At 50.4% G+C, this 26952-nt stretch overlaps 1 protein-coding gene across 1 annotated transcript; it reads right to left on the reverse strand.

Moving 5' to 3' along the window:
- Positions 1-4632: 4632 nt before the first annotated feature.
- SDC3 (syndecan 3) lies at positions 4633-24784 on the reverse strand. Its single transcript, XM_065421898.1, has 7 exons — positions 24640-24784; positions 20551-20613; positions 17278-17300; positions 15008-15125; positions 12863-13419; positions 5078-5354; positions 4633-4799 (listed from the first exon to the last, which is right to left on the reverse strand). Exons 1-7 carry the CDS (start codon positions 24782-24784, stop codon positions 4633-4635), a joined length of 1350 nt encoding a protein of 449 aa, XP_065277970.1.
- Positions 24785-26952: the final 2168 nt, after the last annotated feature.

The raw sequence follows: 26952 nt of genomic DNA on the forward strand, positions 1-26952 counted from the left end.
CTCTGACATTTGGGCCAGGCTTTCAGCACACCTGAGCCCTGGTTCCACCACTGCAGCTGCAGATTCGGATTCTGAATGCTCCAAAATTCCTGTGTGCGCGGACCCCTGGTTCGGGGAAGTCCAAGGGGTCAGTCATCAAAGCGGATCCAGAATCGGAACCCCTGCAAAGCTCAGGGGGGAATCCAGCGTTTTGATTTGAGCCCTTCTCTACATCAGGGCGTCTGCCTGCAGTCACTGCATCACCTCAGGTTCTGCTCTGCTCACCACCCAGAAAACCTCTCGCAAAGCCAGGCAGCAGAAAAGGACAGAATTGGAAGAGTGGCCTTAGGGTTCGAATGTGACTATGGGGAAAAGTTACTTTCTGACTTAATCGATCACCTCCTTCTGTGTCTTGCGTTAGGGCCACATGATCTTCCGAAGTGCTAAATGCCTACAGCTCTGGGTGAAGGTGACAGGAGCTATTGATACAGGCTTTGAGAACGAGACCTCAGCTGAACAAATACCTCCTTGCCGAGCCAATACAGCCCGGGATAGGGAGTCCTCTGTGGCCGGAGCCTTGTCAGCTAAGCTCTGATTTCAGCGTTTAAAGACCGTCCATCACCTTAGCATGTGGGCTACCCAAAAAGGGATCCCTAAAAGCCAATCCTGCTGCTGCTGGGAAACAAGCTATATCCAACTGACTTTCCATTGGCTAGCTGGTGTTAAGCCACAAGCCAGGACAAATACCTGCACCTTCCACCATGGATCAGCAGCGTCCAGCCTTTGATTGACACCTGGAAGAAGAAAGTTCCACGGGTCAGAAGTTCAGTTAAAACAGGGCGACAGACTGTAACCGCCCGGGTTCGAAGGGGGAGTGACTGCAGAGTCAGAAGTGCTCTTGTGAATTCAGAACCCCTGGGGCTGGAGGGCAGCTGCGTCCTGGGCTTGCTGAAGCTTTCCAGGTGATCATCAAGACATGCTCTGTACTGCAGGTCATGGGATAAGAGGCAGCAGGCGCAGAGCCAGAACTGCAGATGTGGAATCGCTGAAATCCCATTTTGGGGTTTCTTTCTGGACTACGAGCCCATTGGAGCTGAGGGCACTCAGCACATCACTGAATTAGGCCCTATAAACCAATCAGCATTTGAAACAGGTAGGAAAGGGAAGCAGAGAAGGTAACCAAAGATTTGCACCATGTCCCCTAGCCACACAAGCCCAGAGTGTGGTAAGATGCTGCCTTACATGGTACCTACCGCGAGTTGATTTTCATAATGCATTTCCTGTTTCATTACCGGATCAACAGCTGGGGAAAACCACCTGCTTTCCACCCTCCCCTCCCTTTGATCAAGGCTCACACCCGGAGTCCCACCAAACCCCCTGGGGAAACTCATATTTCTTCATGTGTTGATAGTAGGATTTTCAAAAGCACCCAACGGAGTTAATCCTCCAGCTCCCATTGACTTCCAATTGGGTCCCACAATCCTAACCCCACTGAAATCAAGAGGAGTCTTTCCTATGATTCTGATGGGCCGTGGATCAAATCCTTGCAGCATTTGATTATTGACAGCTCTTGGATGATTTCCTCCAACAAATGAAGATACAGGAAGCCACATTCATGGTATAGCTACTTCCAGTCCCCCAGCCCATGCACAGAAGAGAAAACATCAAACACATCTGGAATGATTATTCCTAGCTGTTGATTCTTACATCTACCCTTTCACTTCTGGATAGCTGAGACGGTTGGAAGGGCCTATTGGTGACTGATTTTAAATTTTTTTATAAGAAAAGGTGTGCTACAAACCAAGATAAATATCTCCTTGAGATCACATCTGCTTTCCAGTCCAAGAGAGACACAGAAAGCGAGTGGTAGCAGCAGCTACTGGACAATAAATTAAGACATTGGTCAACTCTGATCAGTGTTTTAATTAACAATATTTTTGTCTTTTTGTACTTTAAATCCTTTTAAGAGAAGGCAAAGAAGGATTTTTCAGCCTGCTCTAACACTCACATTTTGAGATCGTTACTCCCTTCCGAACCTGTAAAAGATTTAAGTATCGGGATTACAACTTAATACCAGCTGAGAGGTCTAACGTGGATTAAAAAAAAAAAAAAGTTGTATTACAGTACTTCAGACTATTAAGGGAAAAAATAGAATGGAGCAGATTAATGAGGAAGCTGAGAAAAGCAAAATTTAAAAGATAACGCTTGGAGGTTTTAATATATTCTCAAAAGCTTAGGACCTTGTTTTTCAAAGGGGACTAATGATTTTTGGTTGCCTCAGTCTTTGGGGTGCCCAAATTGAGACACCTTTAAGGGGCTTGATTTTCAGAATCCACCCCGGAGAATTAGCCCCCTTTAAGGTCTCAATACAGTACCTAGAAATAAAGACACTCAAAATCAAAGACCGTTTTGAAAAATCTCAGCCTAAAGCTGGTGGGGGGAAAAAACCTCCATCCAGATTTGCACTAAACCTTGAAACATTTGGCTCTCACCTCCTGGCAGCCCTGGAGGGGCCTTTTCATATGACTGACAGCCTCATTCTGCTGTCAGTTACACCGGGATCAATCAGGAATAACTCTGCTGACATCAGTGGAGTTACACTGGTGTGACATCAGAACCAAGCCCGGGGTGTCATTCTTGTGCCTTTCACCAGATACCAGCTGGTATCACCGGATGTTTGCTTTGGCCACAATTCTTCTCTCCCATCCACATGCCAGAGTCGCTTTGTTCTCTGGGATATGCTGAAACTTTTTCTGGCTCCATGAGCAGATCGTCCCCGGCGCGGCCCACTAAGACAAGTCCCCAAGGTCCCTCGCAGGGCATATCCTGTTCCCAATTACGTGTGCCCGCACGGATCCACGAGAGAGTTCCATGGGTCACAACAGCTTCGGGTTGGTTATTTGTGGGGATTGACCCAAGCACATCAGCATGTAAATGCCTGTGTCTATTCTGCCTGAGCTAAATGCTCACATTAGCCCATAGCCACTAGTATACTGATAAACCTCCACTCACGAGTCAGCCATTGGAAGGGTTCAAAGAGTCAGACTAGAAGGTGACTATAGGTGACATAAGGATGTTGACTGCTTTTTTTTATTATTTTTAATTAAATACAATAGCAAAGTCAGGGCCTCAAAGGAACATGGTCCAGATCCAAATCATCTTTTTAAAAACACAGTTTCCTTAACTGTATCATGAACAGCCCTTTTGATTATTAAAGCCGGCCAATTCAACTTTCTCACTGAATGTTCCACCCTAAGGGCCCAGTCCCTCGTGCCACTTATGGCCTTTCCATCTTAAATGCACCTCAGATGATTCAAAACACATTAGTCAGTTTGATGGTTGCTTCTAGTTGGTTTCCCTTTTGGGCTCCCATGCAAAGCTAATCCAAAGCCCATTGGAAGTCAATCAGGTCCTAGCTGTAAAGTTTAGACCGGAGTTTTAAAAATAAAAACTAAAAGAAATAATGGAAACATATCAATCTTGGATTTAATAAATGATACATCATGGAGCTAAGCTGACCTGACAGTGACCCTTGAATACCTACCGTTGTCTCCTTTATTTTCTTAATTTCCTGGGGTATCTGCAATTTGACATGAGCTATCACCAAACAACATCTGAGGAGAACGGCTGCAAAGCGCGGCTTGATGAGGTCTGTGAAATATTATCATATTCAAAGGAACACAGAAGACCTCTTATAGCCTTTTGTTGTTGTTCTTGTCAATCGCCCCTGCCCCCATTATCCTGTTTCCCTTAAAACCATCAGCGTTGGTTGTTTGCAAAGAGCGGGAATACTGCGCTAGCTGAGTTTTATTCGTCACAGTGAAAACCCAGCAAAAGCAAGGTCCCTTTCAACCAAGCCCCTTGCCAGCCCACAAAACATGGTTTCTATACACTTAAGGTCTCTGGCTGTGCACAGCAATGCAATGAAGTGAAGCGATGTGAGGAAGGGAGCCCCACACAACTGCAAAATGGGGCTCCCTGCAGCTATGTGAACTCTCTGAGGAGGTGATCTAAAAGCTCCCCTCTAGCCCACTGGCCATTTTTCATTCCGAGAGCAAACCGCAGCATTCGCTGTTTCATCTCATTGTGCTTTTTCAAGGCTTGACATTGTATTTGACAGTCGCATCCTCTTTCCGAATAGAGCCATGGAGCAGCGATTCCCAGTAAGAAACCAAACCCCCAACCCCACAAAAAGAAAGAAACCCCTCCCTCTCCCCAAACTCCCACCCCTACCCCAATTCTGGTAACAGGTGTTCAGAGCTCAGAGTCAGTCGTGTTGTTTGGTAAACCCAGGAAACTCCAGCCATCATCAGGAAAATGACCACCCAAGCATGCTCTCGTCTGAGGAGTGTTCGCATAGGCACTGAAAGTTGGCTGCCCGTTCGCTCCTCACACTTGCTGTCCCCTGCAAAAGCTGTGTCCGCTGGAGAAAGGTTACGGTATTCGTGTTAAATCGGTGACACTTTATTTGTATATTTTTAAACTGAAGATTTTTTTTTTCTTTTTATTATAGTGTTTGTTTGTTTGTTCGTTCAACTCACAGTCCCATCAGAAAGAGAGCGCAAGAGAGAGATTGGATGGGGGAGGGTGGGGGCAGAGGGAAGTTGAACCAGAAATTGAGTGAAACTGAGAGAGAGGCACTCTGGGCTCTTTTTATGCATAGAACTCCTCCTGCTTGTCGGGCTTTTGGTATGTGACGTTCGCCTGCTTTGGCTCCTCTAGTGTGTAGCTCCCTTCGTCCTTCTTCTTCATCCGGTAGATGAGCAGCATGACCAGAAAGGCAGCAAAGAGCGCCCCGACCACGCCGCCCACGATGACAGCTGCAACGGAGAGCAAAGGAAAGAGCCGGTCAGTGAGCAGGACAACGGGGTCTCCTGGCCACCAACAGCACTGCTGACCGCAGGCATCCAAAAATCACCAATGAACCCCCCCGAGAGATTTAACAATAATAAATTGGGGGCCTTTTTATTTGCCTACCTCCCTTTCTGCCCCTACCCGCCTCCCAGTCAACTGCATGGAGTTCAGGGTGGTGAGGGGTCACTAGGGCCTTTTGCAGAGGTTTCGAACTCCCCGTCAGCACCAGAGCGTCAGGCCTCACCTATTAGCACTTCTTTCCTCTCCAGGATGTTTTTCTGGGGGAGCTGGGCAGCCGAGTTCCCAGAGTCTATTGTATTGTCTATGAGGCCGGGCTCTGCATTCTTCCCCAGCCCCAGCCCTGCTGCCGGGGTAACCGCGGCGATCACTTCGTTATTGAGCTCCGTCTGAGTCACGTCTTCCTCCTCACGGATTTCGAAGTCCCCGCTGGGTCCTCCGCTGACAGGAACCTCCAGCTCGTTGTCGAGGGCCGTGGACACGGTCACGTCCAGCGGCTCGGTCTGAGGAAGGGAACGAGATGGAGGAGGAGAGTCAGTCATCCAAAGGCTTGGAGGACAAACCGTGAGGAGGAACGGCTTTGAGCTTCACTCTGCCTTTCCCCTGCCAGCTCTCCCCAGCTCCATTCCCGCCCCTGCCCGATGCAGAGAGAGAGACTTTGGGACCTGAGGCAACTATTGCAGTGTGGCACCACCTGGGGGCAGGTGAGTCGGGCGGGCTGGGGTCAGTCCAGCCCATCTTACAGCTTCCTTGAAATGTCCTGCCAGATCACAAGGAGCATTAGACATCCCCATCTTTGGGGATTTTTAAGAACAGGTTGGGGGAGGGATAGCTCAGTGGTTTGAGCATTGGCCTGCTGAAACCCAGGGTTGTGAATTCAATCCTTGAGGGGGCCACTTAGGGATCTGAGGTCCCTTCCAACCCTGATATTTTATGATTCTAACATCTGTCAGGGATGGTCTAGATAATACTTAGTCCTGTCTTGAGTGCAGAGGACTGGACTTGAGGTCCCTCCAGTTCTAGGATTCTATCTTGGCTTACAACAATAAGCACCCAGCCTTTAAAACCAGATTAGCCTGACCCAAACCTCGCCTCCTCCCCTCCTCCATACCCCCAAGCGGTTTAGAGCTGCTCAGAATCCCAGCCTTGATCTGGACCTGAACCTTGCAAACAGCTTGTCTTCATAATGGACCAAACTGAAATCTTGGATCCCAGCTTCTCCGGAGCACTAGCATTTATCATCGCTTGACTTTCTGGCCGAGAGCTGATCGAAAAACGGAAAGACAATTTGGTGCAAAAAGATCCAAAATTGTTTCCATTTCACGGGGGTTTGAAATCGAGCCATTTTTCACAAAATATTTTTCTGAAACACTCCAATTTTTTCCTTGTTGCCATTGAGTACAACACAATGATTTCGGTCTTGGGTTTCTTATTTTATTTCTTGTTGCCCCCTGTAATTTTTCACAACTTCTCCAACTTGCAAGAGCAATTGAGTGGCAAAAGGGGGGGAAAATGCTGAAACGTTCCTGCGCTGAAACTCATTCAAAACTGGAGACGTTTGAAAAGCTGCGGTGTCTAAAAAGGGGAGGGGTGGGGAATACCTCTAGCCATGTGTCGGGGAAAATCCCAACATCGGAATTTCAACATTTTGAACATTTTTCAAACACGAAAGCAAAATTTTCAATTTGCGACCAAATGTAACAAAAGGTTTTGTTTCTGTCTGGAATTTCCCATCCAAAAATGTTGTTGAAAATGCCATTTTCTTGCTTTTTTTCCCCATTTTTGATAAAACTGCATTTTCTAGTGGGAAAATGTTGCAGTTTATAATTCAGACTGGCTCTATTTATTACTCGGGTCACCTCCTCCCCTCTGCATGCATGGCGCAGGGCCTGGGGCAAACTGCGTCTTCTCTGCTGCCTGCCACAGCTGGTGCATGAGAAAACGGTTTGTTTCAAAAGTGAGCTAGTTCTATTTAAAAACAAACCAACAACAACACAAGGGGAAGGGGGGGGAACACCCACAGAGGAAATGGAAAAAACAAAAAATAAAATAAACGTAAATTTCAAATCGAATGAAATGGAAAAAAAATGTTTCTTTCTACTCAAAATGATTTTTTGGTTTAGGCCACTGAACTGAGAAGTCCATGATTTGCTCAGCTCCAGCAGTGGGTTTGGCCCTTGGACTTCACACGCTCCAGAGCCTGCAGAGACAGGCTCCAAAGGCAGAGAGGCAGGTGTGGTTTTGGATCCACTCCTGGTGGGGTCAGTAAGTGCCCCTGATTCTGCCCTTGTGCTGGGGGCAGGGTCCTGAGAACTGCGGGGCTGAGTGAGCCCAACGAACAGTCATCGTCAGGAGGGTCTGTCCTCACGGGCTAGCGTCTGTCACAACAAAATTCAAGAGTTTGAGGGCACCGGAGAGCTCCCCAGCCTGGGTCCAATCCTGTGCTCTGCCCCGAGGGGAGCCAAGGGGCCTCTTCCCTGTCTCCCTTCAGCCACTCTTAGAGCCTGGCCCCGGAGGTACTGGCAGATGACCTGGAGTCACAAGCTCGACTTTGCTGGGGATGGCGTTGTGGCCCCAACACCCTGTCGCACACCTGACCCCAACATCCCTCAGCTACAGGGCAGCTCCCAGGGAGCCCGGAGCGACACAGAGAAAGGGGAACTCATTTAGACAAGTAACTCCGCGTCTCAGTCACTGCTTCCTTCAAACAGACGCTTCAGGCCTTTGGATCCGAGAGATCAGCGGATTAAACCCACTGCCTGCGCGACCCAAGGGGCAGGAAATGCTACACAAATGCATAACTGCAGAGCAGTGGGGCTCTGACTGGCCAGGGAGGGAGCAGGAGACGGCATGAGGAACTTGTAAAAGATGCAGGGAAACGCATCCATCGCCACCTGCAAACCACATGAGACCCATGCTGGAGCTGTGCAGGGACATGGATATTTCCATCCCTTTGCATGGGGAGCAGCATCGTCTAGCAGACAGGGCATGTGGCTAGGAGCCCAGGAGACCTGGGGGCAAGTCACATCATTTCTTGGTGCCTCTGGTCACCCTCCCACTCTTTGTCTTGTTAGATTGTAAGCTCTTTGGGGCAGAGAGCAGTCCTCACTAAGAGTGTGTCTACACTGCCATGGGGAGTGTGACTGCACTAGGTGTAGACATACCTGAGCTAGGTTTGATCCAGCTAGCTCAAGTAACAACAGCTGCAAAGCCACCGCAGCACGGCTGGCTACCTGGGCTAGCCCCTCCTGCCCAGGGCCTCGGGTACATAGTCAAGGGGCCGCGTCCCATTCTGCTGCCTCTTCACTGCTATCGCTGCTGGGGCTAGCTTTGAGCCAGGGGCCGCAGTCACGCCTCAGCGTCCTGCTGGGGCTGTGAGCTCCGCAGGTCGCGCTCCATACGCGCTGCATCGAGGTGTGGAGCCATTTATTGGGGGCCCCCATTCACACTTGCTGCAGCACTGTCGTGGTTTCCCTCGGCTGTTTATGGGCTGCTGTAAAACCTGAGCTCAAGTACAGAGCTCATTTGCGGCTGTATTTCCCGTATATCACACGTCTGAGCATCTGGGGAGGTCCCTCTCTGACAAAGTTCATGGGCAGTTTACGGCTAGCTCCCGGCTGCAGTGTAGATATCCCTCAGTGTGTCTGGACAGTGCCTAGCGGGATGGGGCCCTGATCTCAGCTGGGGCCTTTAGGAGCTACCAGAACATAAGTAATAATATAAGGCTGCCACTCTGGAGAGTTTGTCCAATGGACACTGATACATCAGGAAATAGCACTGTGTTTTGTCCAGTTACTCAAGATAGTTAAGTCCAAAGCAGACTGCGAAGAGCTACAAAAGGATCTCCCAAAACTGGGTGGCTGGGCAACAAAATAGCAGATGAAATTCAATGTTGATAAATGCAAAGTAATTCATATTGGAAAACATAATCCCAACTACACATACAAAATGATGGGGTCTAAATTAGCTGTGACCACTCAAGAAAGAGATCTTGGAGTCATTGTAGATAGTTCCCTGAAAACATCCACTTAATGTGCAGCGGCGGTCAAAAAAGCGAACAGAAGGTTAGGAACCATTAGGAAAGGGATAGATAATAAGAAAGTAAAAATCATAATGCCTCTATACAAATGCATGGTACGCCCACATCTTGAACACCGCATGCAGTTCTGGTCGCCCCATCTCAAAAAAGATCTATTAGAATTAGGGCCGTTGATTAATCACAGTTAACTCACGGAATTAACTCAAAAAAATTAAAGCAATTAAAAAAATTAATCGCAATTAATTGTACTGTTAAATAATAGAATACCAATTGAAATTTATTAAATATTTTGGATGTTTTTCTACATTTTCAAATATATTGATTTCAATTACAACACAGAATACAAAGTGTACAGTGTGCACTTGATATTATTTTTTATTACAAATACTTGCACTATAAAAAGATAAAGAAAAGAAATAGTATTTTTCAATTCACCTCATACAAGTACTGTAGTGCAATCTCTTTATTGTGAAAGTGTAACTTACAAATGTAGATTTTTTTTGTTACATAACTGCACTCAAAAACAAAACAATGTAAAACTTTAGAGCCTACAAGTCCACTCAGTCCTACTTCTTGTTGAGCCAATCACTCAGACAAACAAGTTTGTTTACATTTACGGGAGATAATGCTGCCTGCTTCTTATTTACAATATCACCTGAAAATGAGAACAGGTGTTCTCATGGCACTTTTGTAGCTGGCATTGCAAGGTATTTACGTGCCAGATATGCTAAACATTCATATGCCCTTTCATGCTTCGGCCACCGTTCCAGAGGACATGCTTCCATGCTGATGATGCTCGTTAAAAAAATAATGTGTTAATTAAATTTGTGACTGAACTCCTTGGGGGAGAATTGTATGTCCCCTGCTCTGTTTTACCTGCATTCTGCCATATGCTTCATGTTATAGCAGTGTCAGATGATGACCCAGTACATAGAATCATACAATCATAGGACTGGAAGGGACCTCTAGAGGTCATCCAGTCCAGTCCCCTGCACTCATGGCAGGACTAAGAATTATCTAGACCATCCCTGACAGGTGTTTGTCTAACCTGCTCTTAAAAACCTCCAATGATGGAGATTCCACAACCTCCCTAGACAATTTATTCCACTGCTTAACCACCCTGACAGTTAGGAAGTTTTTCCTGGCGTGCAACCTAAACCTCCCTTGCTGCAATTTAAGTCCATTGCTTCTTGTCCTATCCTCAGTGGTTAAGAAGAAAAAATTTTCTCCCTCCTCCTTGTAACAACCTTTTATGTACTTGTTCATTTTGAGAACACTTTCACAGCAGATTTGACAAAACGCAAAGAAGGTACCAATGTGAGATTTCTAAAGATAGCTACAGCACTTGACCCAAGATTTAAGAATGTGAAGGCTGTCCAAAATCTGAGAGGGCCAAGGTGTGGAGCATGCTTTCAGAAGTCTTAAAAGAGCAATTCTCAGATGCAGAAACTACAGAACCCGAACCACCAAAAAAGAAAATCAACCTTCTGCTGGTGGCCTCTGACTCAGAGGATGAAAATGAACATGCGTTGGTTTGCTCTGCTTTGGACTGTTATCGAGCAGAACCTGTCATCAGCATGGGCGCATGTCCTCTGGAATGGTGCTTGAAGCATGAAGGGACATATGAATCTTTAGCGCATCTGGCACATAAATAACTTGTGACGCCAGCTACAACAGTGAATGCGATCGTCTGGTCTCACTTTCAGGTTACGTATACAAGAAGCAGGCAGCATTATCTCCTGCAAATTGTAACCAAACTTGCTTGTCTGAACGATTGGCTGAAGTAGGACTGAGTGGACTTGTAGACTCTTAAGTTTTACATTGTTTTATTTTTTAATGCAGGTTTTTTTGTACATAATTCTACATTTGTAAGTTCAACTTTCATGATAAAGACATTGCACTACAGTACTTGTATTAGGTGAATTGAAAAATACTGTTTCTTTGGTTTTTTACAGTGAAAATATTTGTAATAAAAAATAAATATAAAGTGAGCACGCTACACTTTGTATTCAGTGTTGTAATTGAAATCAGTGTATTTGAAAATGTGGGAAACATCCAAAAATATTTAAATAAATGGTATTTTATTATGGTTTAACTTTTTTAATCACATGATTAATCGCGATTAATTTTTTTAATCGCTTGACAGCCCTAATTAGAATTGGAAAAAGTACAGAGAAGGGCAACAAAGCTGATTTTGGAGTATGGAACAGCTTCCATATGAGGAGAGGTTAAAAAGACTGTTCAGGTTCCGAAGGAGACAGCTATGGGGTGGGGGGATATGATCGAGGTCTATAAAATCCTGACTGGTGTGGAGAAAGTGAATAAGGAAGTGTTAATTTACCCCTTCACATAACACAATGACCCAAAGAAGTTAATAGGCAGCAGGTTTAAAACAAACATAAGGAAGTACTTCCTCACACAACGCACAATCAGCCTGTGGAACTCATTGCGAGGGGATGTTGTGAAGGCCAAAAGTATAACTGGATATGAAAAAGAATTAGATAAGTTCCTGGAGGACAGGTCCATCAATAGCCAAGATGGTCACCACTCCTCTGGGTGTCCCTAAACCTCTGACAGCCAGAAGCTATACCTCCATAAGGCACCACTATACTGAGGCTTTGTCTTCACTACCCGCCGATCCGGCGGGTAGCAATCGGTTTATCGGGGATCGACTTACCGCATCTAGTGAAGACGTGGTAAAATCGATCCCTGATCGCTCTGCCGTCGACTCCGGAAATCCACCTCGGCAGGAGGCGGCAGCGGAGGCGGCGGCAGCGCGGTAGCGGTCGACTTTCCCGCGTCCTCACCGCTAGGTAAGCCGACCTAAAATACGCAACTTCAGCTACGGTATTCACGTAGCTGAAGTTGCGTATCTTAGGTCGGACCCCCGCTGTAGTGTAGACCTAGCCTCACACACCTGTGGCCATACCTGGGTTGTACCAATGTAGCTATGTCAGTAATCATCCCCTACCCAACAGAGTTATACCAGTGCAAACAGTGTGTGTAGACCAGGTCCCCACCCCCCCATTTCCCCACAAGGTCCCCTTGGATTTGTGATCAGAGCTCTGGGCTGGAACCCCTTGTCCTGACCACCCTGCTGGCTGCAAGTGACATGGCTTCGGGCATTATGTCCAGCAAAGGGCCACGTGCCGCCTTCCAGCATGTCACTAGCACGGAGCACGGACGGAGTCTACACTTGAAAATTGGACCAGTCTAACTAGGGGTGTGATTCAAAGGACTCGAGCAGTGAGGACACTATGCAGCGGATCTGTCTCAGGAAGTCACCCGCTTACCGATCTGTGCTGCACGGTCCCACCCCATTGGCCAGCTGTACCCTCCTGTGCTGTCCTAACCCGTTCTCCCCCTCCTCATTTCCTGCACAACCAGATACCCACGGAGCGCTACGCCCCCCCATCCCCTCCGAGGCCGTTGCTTAGCCTATCTCCACTCAGGGGGCTTTCGCGTCCTACGTTCTGATCCTTACACCTCCCCGGTTGTTTTTGTTGCTCTTCTTGGAGCTCCCTCTGGTGTGCCCTCCTCTGTCTGGCAGGAAATGACTCAGAAAAAAAGAATTCATGGAGGGTAGGTCTATCAATGGCTGTTAGCCAGGATGGGCAGGGATGGTGTCCCTAGCCTCTGTTTGCCAGAAGCTGGGAATGGGCGACAGGGGATGGATGACTTGATTCCCTGTTCTGTTCATTCCCTCTGGGACACCTGGCATTGGCCACTGTCAGAAGACAGGATACTGGGCTAGATGAACCTTTGGTCTGACCCAGTCTGGCCGTTCCTCCATTCCTATGTAGACCCGAGCTTTCACCCTCCCCCACCCTCTCGCTTGCGCAGTGCTCAGAGCTGTGTGGACATTGCTGTGATGCTGCAGCTCAGGCCAGAGCCTGGGCTCTCAAGCCTGGAGGCGGGGCAGAGGGTTTCACCCCTTCAGTGACCCGGGGTAGATATGCCCTCGTCCCATACCTGGGGTGCGTCCGTGGGGGCCAAGGTAGCAGCCGGCGGCAGCAAGACAGTGCTTTTCTCTGTGATGACCACGGTCCTGGAGGTGCTCGACTTTGGGCCGGCTCTGGGCCTGGCAGTGCTGGGGGTGAGGAGCCGGGACGTGGCAGCCTCCGTGACCGTGCTGGCTTCCGTCACAGCTGCGGTCGGCATTTCCAGGGTGGTGGCCCGCGTTGTGGCCGTCGTCGTGACGAAGGGAGGCAGGATCCTCCGGACGGTTGTTGGCTTGGCAGTGGGAGCGGTGGGGCTGGCGGCAGCAGCTGCCGTTGCGGGTAGCGGGGTGTCACTGGCCGTGGCACTGGTGGTAGTTGCTTTCCAGCTGGGAATTGCCGGTGCCTCTGTCACCCTGGGGATGTACAGGACGCTGGTCGCCTGCTCAGGGGTGGTTTCCTCTGCAGGCAGCATTTCAAAGGGAGTTGCCACGGGCTGCACGGATGTGACGGGCAGCACGGCCGGGGTGGTGGGGAGCGTGTCCGTGCGGAGCCTCACCGCCGTCTCGATCCCAGACTCCTGCTCAAAATCTACAACGGAGGCAAAAGCGAGGCTGTGAACGTGCTGCTGCCCGGGCAGAGTCACGGCCCTGTGAGAAGCAACCAGGGATTTCCCCGAGAAGTCACGAGCCCCAGAACTGGGATCGGGGTGTCCAGCATGCCCAGGGCTTGGGGCTGACTGCCCTACAGCAGTAGTTAAGGGGATCTGTGTGCCAGCTATAGAGAGGAGAAGGGTGCACACTGTGACGCTGGCAGACCAGGTGCCAGCTTGTGCCAAGGCCCGTAGGCCCCGCTGAACACTGCCAAATGCAGAGCGGGCCACCAGTTCGGCCCACCTGTGTGTTAGTATTGCTAAAACAGGGATTAGCTTTTAGAGATGTGCCTAGTGTTTGGACTTTAAGAAATGCTTAGAAGTTGCTATCTGCATTAATCTCACTGATCAGATCGGTATCCCAGGCTCTAAGGTAATATTTAAGTGTTTGCTTTAGAACTATAAAAATGTTTGCCCTGAAACCAGAAACCCCTCAGCCAGGAGAGAAGCGTTACCGAGTGTGAAATACTAGTTTACAGAGAAGGTGTCAGGTCTTGCCCACAAGAAGGCCCATGGGAACCAAATGAGTCAGAGGAGAAAAGACTTGGTTGATGGCTCACCCCACCCCGTGGAGATGAGGCGTGTGAGTGGGCTCATCCCATCAGCGTGGACTCTGGGGGAAGGGAATAAAAATTCCTGATGGGAAGGAACTGCATCTTACGCTGCTTGGACTCTGAGGGGCAAGAATGTCTAAGCATAAGCAAAAGATCCCTGGGTTAGCCCTAAGGGACAAACAGAGCTTGCTTATTAGACAAGCTTTGATGAGCTTTTAGAACCTCATTTGTGTGTGAATGTTTCCCTGTTTTAACCTTGTAAATAACTCTCATTTCTTTCTGTTAGTCAATAAACCTTTCGCTAGTTTCTCATAGGATTGGCTACAAACGTTGTCTTTGGTTTGAGATCTGAGGTGCAATTGACCTGTGGTAAGTGCCTGGCCCTTTGGGACTGGGAGTAAGCTGAATATTGTGATTTTGGGGGTAAGGGACCATCTATCACAAAGGCAGGCTTGCCTGCGTGGCAAGATAGATCAGAGTGCCCAAGGGGACTGTCTGTGACTCCAGGGTCAGGCTGTTATAGGGCATGAGGAGTTCACACTTGACACTTGGGAGCTCACAGCCAGTCTGGGGTTTGTGCTGTGGTTTCTAACAGCCGGCCCTGCGGCTGGTACCCACGGCCGTGAGCCACTCCAGACACCCTGACGCCTCACAAAGGCAATGAGCCCCATGTAACACTGACACGTGCCAGCACCCTGCAAACGCCGCAGGACCTGTTTGCGAAGGCCAGGCACAGAACTCCCAAGAGCTGCTGTCAGCAGGGGAACCTCGCCTTGGGGGCTGGGAGAGGGCACCTGCCTACGGGGATGGGTGAGCTGTAATTTACTCTCTTCTCTGGAGCCGAACGAAGGACACTCTTGATGCTCTAGTCACCTCATAGGCCGAGCACTGAAGGCAACGGCAGAGCTCCCAGGATTCAGCCAGGGAGCTCTTATCTGATCCCCTCCCCTAGGGGCCTTTACTCTATACTTACATCCTGAGCCAGACCCCGAGTAGAGGTCGTCACTTTCATCATCCGCAAAGGGGTCGTCATCCCCTGACCCTTCCAGGTCCACGGGCCTCTCGTAGTTTTCGTTACGCCAGCGCTGTGCCTGGAATCAAGCAGAGGAGAGAGAGTCATGTAGGGAACTTACTAGGAGCAGCATTATATTGTCACACAACGGCCCCGCCTCAGATCAGCGCCCCGTTGTGTCAGGCGCTGCACGTACACAGAGTTAGAAACAGTCCCCACGCTGAAGAGCAATACACTGCAATAGACAAAGGGTGGGAGGAGGAGCAGAATGAGCTGGAAATAGAGCCCAGGTAGGGTGACCAGATGTTAAGGGGAAAATATCGGGACCGCCGCAGGGGGAGGCTTTTTTTTTTTTTTTTTTTTTACACTCACTCGTCCGGGAGTTCGGCGGCAATTCGGCGGAGAGCCCTTCAGTCGCGGACGGTCTTCGGCGGTATTTCGGAGGCGGGTAATAAACCTTACCGCCAAAGACAGAAGCACCCGCCGCCGAAATACCGCCGAAGACCGTCCGCGACTGAAGGACTCTCCGCTGAATTGCCGCCAAAGACCAGGAAACAAAATATCGGGACAAATGGCGTCCTGACCGTACTCTGGTCGGGACATGGGACAAACTCCTCAAAATCAGGACACTCCCGATTTTATCGGGACGTCTGGTCACCCTAAGCCCAGGACCCGTGGGACCATGTCCAGTGCCCTACCCATTGGACCACACTGCCACTCACCTACAGCCCATGTTCTGGATGCATTCAACCCCCTCGGAGACTGTTAAGAGCTGCAGGCTGCTGCCCATATGTCACTGGGAGGGCTTGTAACAAGGGGTGACATTTCCCAAAGTAGCTATGTGATTTAGGATCATAAGCCCCATCTTCAAAATTGACACTTAGGATCCTAACTCTTCTTGAAAGTCAATGGGATTTAAGCTCTTAAGTGCCTAAGTCACTTCTGAAAATGGGGCTTGGGCTCCTAAGTCACTTGAGCGCTTTTGAAAATGTGACCCAAGGTCTCTGTTTGGGCCTAGAGCCTCTGTCTCTGGAGCTATTAATGTTCTGCATTATTATTATCATCCATTATTGATCTCAGTAGTGTCTAAAATGTGCCAGGCACGTTCCAAACGCAGAGGAAGTCACAGTCCTTGCTCCACAAATAATCCACAGTCCCAGAGTTTTGAAATTCCTCCTGCTGCGCTATTTTCAAAGAGGAACTCAGTATTATCCAATGAACTTCACTCTGCAGAGAAGATTGAATAGTACAGCTCCCTCTAGAACCGGGCAGGCAAAATGAATGTGAAGTTTTGAGGGGGGGAGGGGGGAGGCAGATGTGCTTTGCAATGTATTAACTTACAAAGGGAAACTCAGTGATTATTACGAACATCACAGCAGAGGCGCCAACCAAGATCAAGGTCCCCCGGTGCTGTACAAACGCCCAGTGAAGCTGGCCAGCCCAGACACCTCTCTCTTTGCTGCTAGCATAGGCCAACCGAAGGTGCTAAGTGAAACTCACCAAAGCTGGTCAATTTCCCTGTGAAGGCTGCTCCAGGGGAGCAGGCACAGTGCGGGGGGGAGCTCCTTGGGACAAGGAAGTGACAGGATGTAGAGTGGGAGAGGCGATAGCAGGGAAGCAGGCGCAGGTGGGAAAGAAGGGAGGGCTTGGTGGGAGGTTTATAGCACCTAGGGATCTCAGATAGAGAGCCTGGCTAGTCCATAAAATAATGCCCCTTCCGAGGTGGCCGGGAGAGCTCAATGTCAGCGGTCAGAGTGCAGCACGTGTTAGGGAATCCTAGACCCCGCAGATGTATATTACAGGCTTTTCTTTTCTTCCATCTATTGAAGGGTCCCAGTAGCGCTCCTAGGCCTTTCGATCCATCCCCTTCAAGTGGAGGGAGCCTCTTCCCTCGGACTGACTCAATCAGAGGAGGAATCCATCGCTTTGATGGAGACCCGTGCTGGGTGCAGTTGACAAGGTAGGTAAGACGATGTCCTAATCGGTCTTCCCCATCTCTAAGTTTTATGCTTTGAGTCTCCGCTTGCCATCAGCCAACAGGCTCGGCCACAGATTTATTGGTAATGATGCAATCACAGGTAGGGCTTAGAATAAGGGTCTGCCACAAAAAAAATACCCTTAAAGGGCATCTAGGATCAGAAAAGTGCCATACAGCTTATGGGAGGGTCCATGTTATTGTCTTATAGAGCTGGATTTTCAGAGCGCAGGGCCTTGTGCAAAAGCGTTTGTGCAACTGCACGCCTAGCTGCCACGACTGCAGTAAGCGCATGAGCACAGCAGGCATCGCCCCCTGCAGTCAGACAGCTACATAGCTACTTGCCCAGGGAAACGCCCCATTTCCACATGCAGCCTTAGCAACCAGGTCAGCAATTGCCGGTACATTTTTACCTGGTCTCTGTCTCTCACCGAATCTCCCTCTGCTCCTCTCACTGCATCTGCTTGTCTGGCCCCAGCCTCCCCTGTGCGTCTCCCTGCAATCTCACCATGGCTGGTGCAACAGCCTTCTCCTCCGCAAACCTGCGCCTTGGCACAGCCTCCTTGGATCTTTTTCCCTGTCCCAGCTCAGCTAAAACTCCTTCTTTCTCCCTTGCCTGCAGCTGTTAGATACTCTCTCTCTGGCCAGGTCTACACTACAGACCTAGGTCAGTAAAACTGTCGCTCGGGTGTAAAAAAACCCACACTCCCAAGCAACGTAGAGCAACTGACCTTAACCCCCCGGGGTAGACAGCGCTATGTTGGTGGGAGAGCTTCCCCCATCAACAGAGCTACTGCCTCTCCTGGAGATGGATTAAATACACCACGAGCTTTCCCCTCCCACCTAAGCGCTACAGCCGTGCCGCTGCACCCATGCAGCGTTTGAAGTGTCGACCTGCCCTTGCTCTCTCCCGCACTTGTGACATTTTGGCCATAACTTGCATTATTTAATTCCCTGACTCTGGAAGCCCCTGTCCAAAAGAAGGGCTCGATCCCTCTGGATGCCGAGTACCCTCCCCGCCTACCGGAGACCAGGGGAGCTGAAAGCAGGATCGGGCTCTGCAATTGCATCCAGCACATCCAGAAAACTTCCAGATTGACGGAAACCTGGCGCACAGCTGTCCCAGCACGTGGGATTCCCGCAGACAAATACATCCCCTGCACACCTACCATGGGCTCTCCTCTCTCTCTCGCTCATTGGGCGCCTTTCGGAGTCAAAGCCTCCGAGTAAAGATCTACGCCCCAGGCCCCCCCACGCAAAGACTCTCCCTCTGCGCTTGGGGGCCAGGCTGTTCGGATTTCACAGCCTGACGCACGAGAATCCTACGCGGAAAGTTTATTTGGGTTTCCAACAGCCATAGCAGAGACCCAGCCAGCGGGGTTTGCCCACAATGGGCTCACTGACTGACAAGCCCCTGTCTCCCTTCCTGGCGCTGGCTGCACCTGGAAGGGGGTCCGTCACGGTGCCAAGTCTAGCTCCAGGCGAGAGGGTTCGCGGTCCATCCCGTTGGGCAGAGCACTGTCAACTCCCTGTGGGGTGTAATCAAAAGTCTCTGTCTGGAACGTTTTACTGGGGGGGGGGGGGGAGGGGATTGTTAATGATCTCTGCAAGGGAGTGGGCTGTCCAATTACGATGCCAGTTTCTCCCAACCGGGTCAAGGGTCTTTGTACGGGAGCTAGAAACTCTCCTGTACCTTGACCTTCCAGTACATTAAAGCTGATTATAACCGCCCGCGTAATACGTCAGTCTTGTTAAAACTCTGGCTCCCGCAGTGCCTCTCTGAATGGCTCCCATTGATAGGGCTGGGAAATGGGACTGGCTCCTGGGATTGTCTGGCTAGTGTTGAGAGCAGGGGGTGGGGTGTCGGAACGGCTGGGTTCTGTACCTCACCGCACATTGACATGCCGTGTGGACTTGGGCAAGCCACTTAGCTTCTCCATGCCTCAGTTTCCCCCTTTGCATCGTGCATATAATAATACACTGATAGCTCTCAAGGAATTTCTCTGCATGCTACGGCCACTTAAAACTCCACAGGGATTGCAGGAATAAAATTCAGTCCGCCTGCTCTGTAAGTCCAGGCCCCTGATGGTTGGACTAAACAAGAATCCTCATCAGCTTGTAGCAGTACAAGGCTTATGGCACATAGCGGAAAAGTTCTACTTCCACCCAGTAGACGACACTCACTAGCCGGGTGCTACAAGAGAACCTGTTTCGCGGTGTGTTGTAAGTCTTCATTAATGTTGGGGAAACACGTTGCAATCATGGGATGGAAGCTGCTCTGGAAATGCCCTGGAGAGGTGCAAAGCCCCAAGCCAAGCTGCGGCTCCCGGTACCTTTAGTTTCACAAGGCAGATTTCCCAGGCTTCCCTGGTAGTCACTTCAAAAGTCGATGGGTGAGATTCACCCCCACACAGAGGCCGAGACCAAGGCCCAGACACCAGTTCCCTCTTTGCATCGTTCAATGGAGCCAGCACTATTCACCACAAGCATTGACAGAACACGAATCGGGCTCCAAAAACTCACGAGCTTGGCTTAAAGATCATGAGATTTGTTGGGTTTTTAAAATAATACCTTTGGGGTTCTTTTTATGCTTCTGGGTGCACTCAGTCTCCAGGGTGCACTCGGGTCACATGTTCAGGCACCTCTCTGCAAGCCTGACAGCCAGACCCTTACTTTTTTTTCTTAAAATGAACACTGAGATGCTCACCTAATCACGTGCCTCCTGGAGCAGGAGCTTTTTTACACCAACTATGGCGAGACTCGCAAGAAAATCACAAGAGTGCTTTGTGCAGGCCCTCTGCACAGGGGTGACTGTCCCCCAGGCGTGGCCGGTTAGCGGAAGAGCCTGGCGGTTTAGTTATTAGAGACTCCAGAGTTCCATATAAGGTCACATTCCATCTATTTGACCTTCCAACCTCCCAGTAACAAGAGCCAGATGGGCAGACCCTTTGTCAAACTCATTCCCTGCTCACTGGAACCAGACCAGGCCACTCCAGTCATTGACTCACTGGCTACTTGTGCTTGGAATGGGAAAGCAAAACAAGGAGAGCTCATTCTGGGAATTCCTGAGCCGTTGCATAGCGTGGCCAGCTCCCCGCCCACCCCCACCAAGGAAAGGCGCGTGCAAACCAGTCTTTGGGCCCTGGATCCATTTCGCTGGCCTGACAGATTGAAACCCTCCAGCACCAGCCACCTGGCGCCGCCACGGTGCCCCCCTCCCCTTGGGAGGCCAGGCGCTGCAATTGCAAAACACTGGGCTAAAAGACCAGCCAGGAATAGTCAATGAAAGATGGCTCTGCAACCAGTGGGATTTGTTGCTGCTGTTCTCAGGGAGGGTTTCCTAAGGGGCACATGAGGTCACCGCCTCACTAGGAACGTCCAAGGGGATGAACTCCTGTTGGGCCTGCACTGGTGCAGAACGACGCAGTGGATGCAAGGAGGCTTGGCCATAGAATTAAGACATCACCACGTTCTGCTGCAGCGTTGCAACGCAAGGGCGCCTCGTGGGCCTCTTGAGTGACATCAGCACCTAGAAATATCACTGCCAACCGCCAAAAAACTACCTTCAAAAGAACATCGTCGTCCCCTTCCTCTGAGGACCTCAGTGTGCTTACAGCTGTTCTTTATAGCACCCTTGTGAGGTAGGCATTATCCCCAATTCACAGATGGGGAAACTGAGGCACTGAGCAGTGACATGATTGCATAGAATCATAGAAATGTAGGGCTGGAAGGGACCTCAAGAGGTCATCTAGTTCAACCCCCCCACACACAGAGGCAGGATTAAGTAAACCTAGACCAGTGGTTCTCAATCAGGGATACACATACCCCTGGGGATACACAGAGGTCTTCCATGGGTACATCAACTCATCTAGAGCTTTGCCTAGTTTTACAGCAGGCTACATAAAGAGCACGAGCGAAGTCAGTACAAACTAAAATTTCATACAGACAGTGACTTGTATATACTGCTCCATATACTATACACTGCAATGTAAGTACAATATTTATATTCCAATTGATTTATTTTATAATCCTATGGTAAAAAAGAGAAAGTCAGCAATTGTTCAGTAATGATGTGCTGTGACACTTTTGTATTTTTCTGTCTGTTTTTTGTAAGCAAGCAGTTTTTAAGTGAGGTGAAACTTGGGGGTAGGCCAGACAAATCAGCCTCCTGAAAGGGGTGCAGTTGTCTGGAAAGGTTGAGAGCCCCTGTCCTAGACCATCCCTGACAGGTGTGTGTCGTGGGGCAGAGCTGGGAATCGAACCCACGGTCATGGCTCCCTCTCCCAAATGTGGCTTGGAAGGATGAGACTTTTATCAGTAAATGTCAGTAAACGTTAATTTCACCGTGCAGCCACAAAGTGAGGAACAAATATTTCCATCCATCGTTATCAAAAATGCCCAGCTAGGCAACGTAAGACAAATACTTCTTGAGAACTCAGTCGGTTTGATTTACATTGTATATTTTGACATGCGATGTTGCGTATTTGTGTTTTAACAGTTATAAAGCTCAAACTCTTTGAATCTCGTCTGTCATTAAATATCGCCTGGCCACTCCGGCAGAATTTTCTGCAACCATGAAAATTTAAAATCAATAAAAGTAATTTTAAAAAAGCTTAAAAATAAACATTGACGTTATCCGTCAAAAGTATACCAAAATAAAAATCACATTCTGCCAAACCTGTTAGCCATCACACCTGCCTTCCTCCCAGCCGTACAGCCAAACTCTCCTCTGGAATCTGCAACGCGGGGTTTGAAACAGCCTCTCTTGTGAGATGTCCAGAGCTGCCCCCTGTGCCTAGGGCAGAAAATGCTACAGAAACAGCCTGTTTGAGATTGTCTCGCTTCCGGCCTGCAGAGGAACTTGGAAGTGCAGAGGCTGTGACAAGCAAGGAAACTACGGACAAGGATAATGGCCGCTTTCAAACCTCACAGCGTGTTGCTTTTAGGCAGGCTTGGACAGACTCCAGAACAGCCCGTATTTCCCTAGTGACAACCCCTTCTCAGATGCCCAAAGTCTCTCGGAAAGAAAGAAGAATTAAGAACAATGCACACCCAGGTGCTTTACCAACGGCAGCTTATTTCCCAGTGATTGACAGCAGCACTGCTTGGTCTAGGAATCTGCATGGCTGCTGAGACACTGGCTGTGAAGGGTGGACACCAACATTTTAACAACTGGGAGACTGTTTGCAGCAGGAGGCTCTGGTTTCTGAATTATTGTTCTTTATTATGTATATGCTCAACTTTGTACAAGGCAAAAAGGTTGCACTGTGAACAGGCATGTAATGAATCCAGGCATGCAGACACAATTGTTAGATGAATCACACCAGAGCCAGGACTAGAACCCAGGATCTGCAGCTCGAACAACTCAGGTCTCTGCTCTCACAACCTGTATGGGTCTTATGAAGGAGGAGCATGGGCTGCCAGACGGAAGACGCACCAGGGAGCCAGTCTGTGTGCACATGGCTGGAATGCTGGCTGCAGTTGCAACATCTCTGTAATTAGTTCTCCTAATAAATAGCCAATTTTGTTTTCCAAGCGTGGATTCCTCTCATGTTATTACCCAGCACATGGTCCATGGAACATCTACCCCTTGGACTAAAGGAAAACAGACACAACTGGGTGCAGTAGCAAGTCATTTACCTTCTCTGCAGTTCTAGAGAACTAGTGTAGTTTCCTGAGGACAGTAGGAATTTAGGTGCCTATAGGGCTAGACAGCAGCTAAACAGGGGTTCTCGGTGTGGGAGGAGCCCGTTCGCCTGTCCCAAAGAGATTGACAGCCCACGCACAGCGGTTGGAAGGCAGGCCAGCGACATTTGAAGCCTCAGTCCCTACCAGGGAGGCAGTGCTGCTCATGGGAACACGAGTCAGGACTCCTGGGCTCTCCCACGGATTTGCTACGTGAGCTGGGGCAAATCCCTTAGGGCCTGATTTCCAGAAGACACACGCACCCACCGCTTCAGCCGAAGTCAATGGGCGGTGGGTGCTCAGCACCTCTGATGATCAGTGCCTCAGTTTCCCCAGCTGTGACGGGATAATAGGGATGGAGCTCAGGGAGGGGGGGGCTTGCTGGTTGCAGGACTCAGTTCATTGATGTTTACAGGGTGCGTTGAGATCTTTGGATGGAAGGACAAAGTGTTTTAATTACACCCCCCCACACACACACACACACACACGTGTGAATCCTGACACACTCCAGGTGCTCACAGCATGACACCAAAGGACGGAGCAAGAGACCCCCTTCCCTTGCTCTGTGCTTGTCTGGAACTAGACCCCCCGCACTCCCCCCAGCATCTCTGTGCCACAAAAAGAATCCGTTCAAGAAACCAAATTCCCTGCTCTGTTCTCAATCCTCTCTCCACTTCGCATCCTCACGGCCTGCGTTCTGCAAACGCTGCCGGCTTCCCTGGGAGAGGGAGCGAGAAACAGTCAGCAGCTCCCCCCCAGCCCCTCTCCCATGGGAGTTTCCAACAGGTGCAAGCGCCAACTCACCATGAATAAAACATCCCCCGAGAGCCCGGGGGGTGGGGAGGGTTTGATGCCAAAACACCCCCTCGCTCTCCCAACCCTTTCAGGCAAACACCCATGACGCCAGAGTCAGATGTCGGGGGATCAGTATCCCAGCCGGCCAGTCAGTGGCTCTCACCCACACTGCCTCGGAGGCTGTTTCATCGCAGGTTAGAGCGGTGACAGCGACTAGCAGGCAGGCGGCGGGGAGACCCTGGAAACCAGCCTGGACAAAGCTCGAGAGCAGATGTTCTGCCCTTGTGGGCAGTGGACAATGGGGGCGCGGAGCCAGCTGACCTCACGGCACGGGTTCCTTCCTCTTTCCAGCCACTACGCCGCAGTCAAGGAAGCTAAAAATACGTCAGGCACGTCCCGCCTGTTACTTGCCATGTCAGCGCTTGCTGACGCTGCCCCAGAGGTAGGTGACTATGGAAAGGAGGGAAGGTGGGAGGCCGGGGCAGGAGGCCGGGTGGAGAGGGGATCAGGGAACTGGGGGCCAGGCGAGAGGTGGGGAGGCGTCAAGGAGACACTCTCTGGGTTAAGATGTGGCCGGCCCTATAACGAAGCCTGTGAGCACCTGCACTGGTGTGCGTGGTATGGGACAGCCCCCCATGTGCCGGGGGAAGGCAGGGAGTCCCCGTGGCTCATTGTGCAGACCACTTGGCAAGACACAAATCCCCCCCAAAGTCACTTCCCCAGCCCATGGGTTCCAGGGGACAGCACTGATCTCCCGGGGATGGCGCTTTGGTCTCTCGGTGTCTGTAGCTAACAAGAAATACCCCACAAGAGCCATCTGCAAGGGGCGGCGGAATGACCAGCCCTTCCAGCGAAACCACTTAGCTAACCCAGCCAGGATCCACAGCCAAGCGTGTCAGCCTGCATCGGCTCCCTGGCATTTCCCGCCCCGGCGCCAGCGTGAGCAGGCCACTGGCATGGCCGCAGAGGCCCGCTCCAGGGGAAAGCCAGGGCTGAAGAGATCTGGACTGGCAGCCTGGACACTGGCAAGGCAATTTAGGAAACAGATCCATAGCCTGGCTCTGTTCCTGGACGCAGCTGTGAAATTCATAGCAGGCTGAGTCTCCCGCCCAGCATGCTGTGAAAGCCCACCCCCCACGGTACTGGGCTGCCTGCTCTGATCGCTGGTCCTGGTTACAGAGCGGGCTGTCCTGCACCAGCGCCACGGCAAACCAGACACCGGGAGTGGCTCTGAGCTTCCCCGCTTCCTGGCACGTGAGGGCCCACACTTCGCGACACGCCATGGTCTCACTCCGCGCATGAGGCGAACGATGGGGCAAAGCGGAGCACAGAGGAACTCTTCAGTTAGGAGCCATCGCATTGCACCCTCTCATATTCAGTAGCCGTTTCTACCAGAGGATCTCAAAGCACTTTACACATTCATCACGCAAGTAGGGTGACCAGGGACAATCCCGATATTTGGGGCTTTTTTTTATATGGGCTCCTATTACCCCCCACCCCCGTCCTGATTTTTCACACTTGGTTTCTGGTCACTTTACACGCAAGTCATAAAGCTTCCGAAAAGGCAGGTGAGTTTCATGAGCCCTATTGGACAGAAAGGGAAAGATGAAGCAACTTGCCCAAGGCTGCATAGCAGGTTAGTAGCAGGGTCGGGACTAGAACCCGGGAGTCGGGATTTACTGTTCACTGCTCTAGACTGACAGCAAATTGCGTTAGTTATGATAATAAACAAGCCGTGATTGTTGCTGCACAGGGGATGACTAGGGAGACTGGATTTCTAGAAGCAGGGTGAGGTCCCTTTTAACCTCCTTAGTGTCAGCCAAGATCTGCCTGAACTTAGGTGCAAATGCTTGTGAAAACACTAACCCCCCACCATGACCTTTCCCTTTTTTGCACCCTCCAGCTGGGAAAGAGCCAAGCCGATCAGGGTGCCCTAGAACGCTGCGCAGGCTTGTTACACGTGCTCACTCGCACAGATTGATGCTATTGTTCTGCCAGGGCTCGGTCCCGCAGCCACGCACTCAGTAGGGGGTTTGCTGTGGACTTCAATGGGACCAGGAACAGGCTCTTAGTTATTCATCTAAGCGGTGCCAGGAGTTCCTTTAGCCAGAGCAACCAATTCATTTCACTCATTCAGCTCCTCGGGGCTTCAGCTAGCACCCAGAGAATGTCTGCATTCAACCAACTGCCCTAAGAAGCTACTTGTTCCAGCTGATCAGGTCTCAGGAGACCTCGGGTCTACTCTTGGCTCTGACACTGATCTACTGTGCGACCTTGGGCAAATCAGTTTGCCTTTGCCTGCCTAGTCTGTTTAGATTGCAAACTCTTTAGGGCAGTGGTTCTCAACCAGGGGTCCGGGGCCCAGGGGAATCCGCCAAGCAGGGCCAGCATTAGACTTGCTGGGGCCCAGGGCAGAAAGATGACACCCTGCCCTATGGGGCTGAAGCCCAGGACCCCGAGTCCTGCCACGTGGCTGATGCCGAAGCCTGAGCAATTAAGCTTTCGGGGGCCCCTGTGGCGTGGGGCCCTGGGCAATTGCCCTGCTTGCTACCCTGAATGCTGGCCCTGGCTTTTATATGCAGAAAAACAGTTGTTCTGGCACAAGTGGGCCGTGGAGTTTTTATAGCATGTTGGGGGACCTCAGAGAGAAAAGGTGGAGAACCCCTGCCTTAGAGCAGGGACTGTCTCTTGCTGTGTGTCCATGCAGCACCTTGCACAATGGGGCTCGACGTGCTTCTGTTAAACAAATAATAATAGCTCAATCCCTTCAGTGGGTCCCGGGGTTTCGATGGCTGTGTGCTTTGTGGGGGTGGGAATCCATTCTCTCCACCACGTTACCGCTGTAGCTAAGCCAGGATCTATTTCAAAGAAGTGCCTTGTCCTGTCTTTAGTTGCTACAGTTTGCGGCGGAGCAGAGATTTTCTTACATCACGTTCTCTCCTTAATGGACTCTAGTGTGGGCTGGGGGGGTCCCCCCATGAAACAGGAATCTCCTATCAACAGGTGACAGATGTCTACCCCCGTGGGTAAGCAGGAACCAGCTGGCCCGCAGCGAGGCCCTGGGAACAATATGTTGGATGTCACACAAGCACGTCTCTCCCTAGGAGCACTGCTCTGGCACCAGGGCACCGGCATGGCACACACCTGGGACATGCACAAACCCTGCAGGTGTGGTTGGCTTGGGCCTACCAGAAATGTGCTGCAGCCCCGGCAGACGCATTGGATCTGGGGGCCTCTGATGCCGCAGGGCAGCTGCACGCTATACAGGGACGTACCTTCCATGTTCAGTGACAGCCAAGCAGATGAAAGCTGTGAGGTGGCAAAGGCCAGCTTCGAGTCCTTTCCCCAACTACCTGGGGCTCTGTTAGCTCCTCTCCCCCAGCCCCAGGTAGGATCCGGCTGTGGCTCATATACCAGAAACAACACAGGACTAAGCCAGCCCATCGCAAAT

The sequence above is a fragment of the Emys orbicularis genome, chromosome 23 (genome assembly GCF_028017835.1).
Source record: "Emys orbicularis isolate rEmyOrb1 chromosome 23, rEmyOrb1.hap1, whole genome shotgun sequence".
Classification (NCBI taxonomy): Eukaryota; Metazoa; Chordata; order Testudines; family Emydidae; genus Emys; species Emys orbicularis.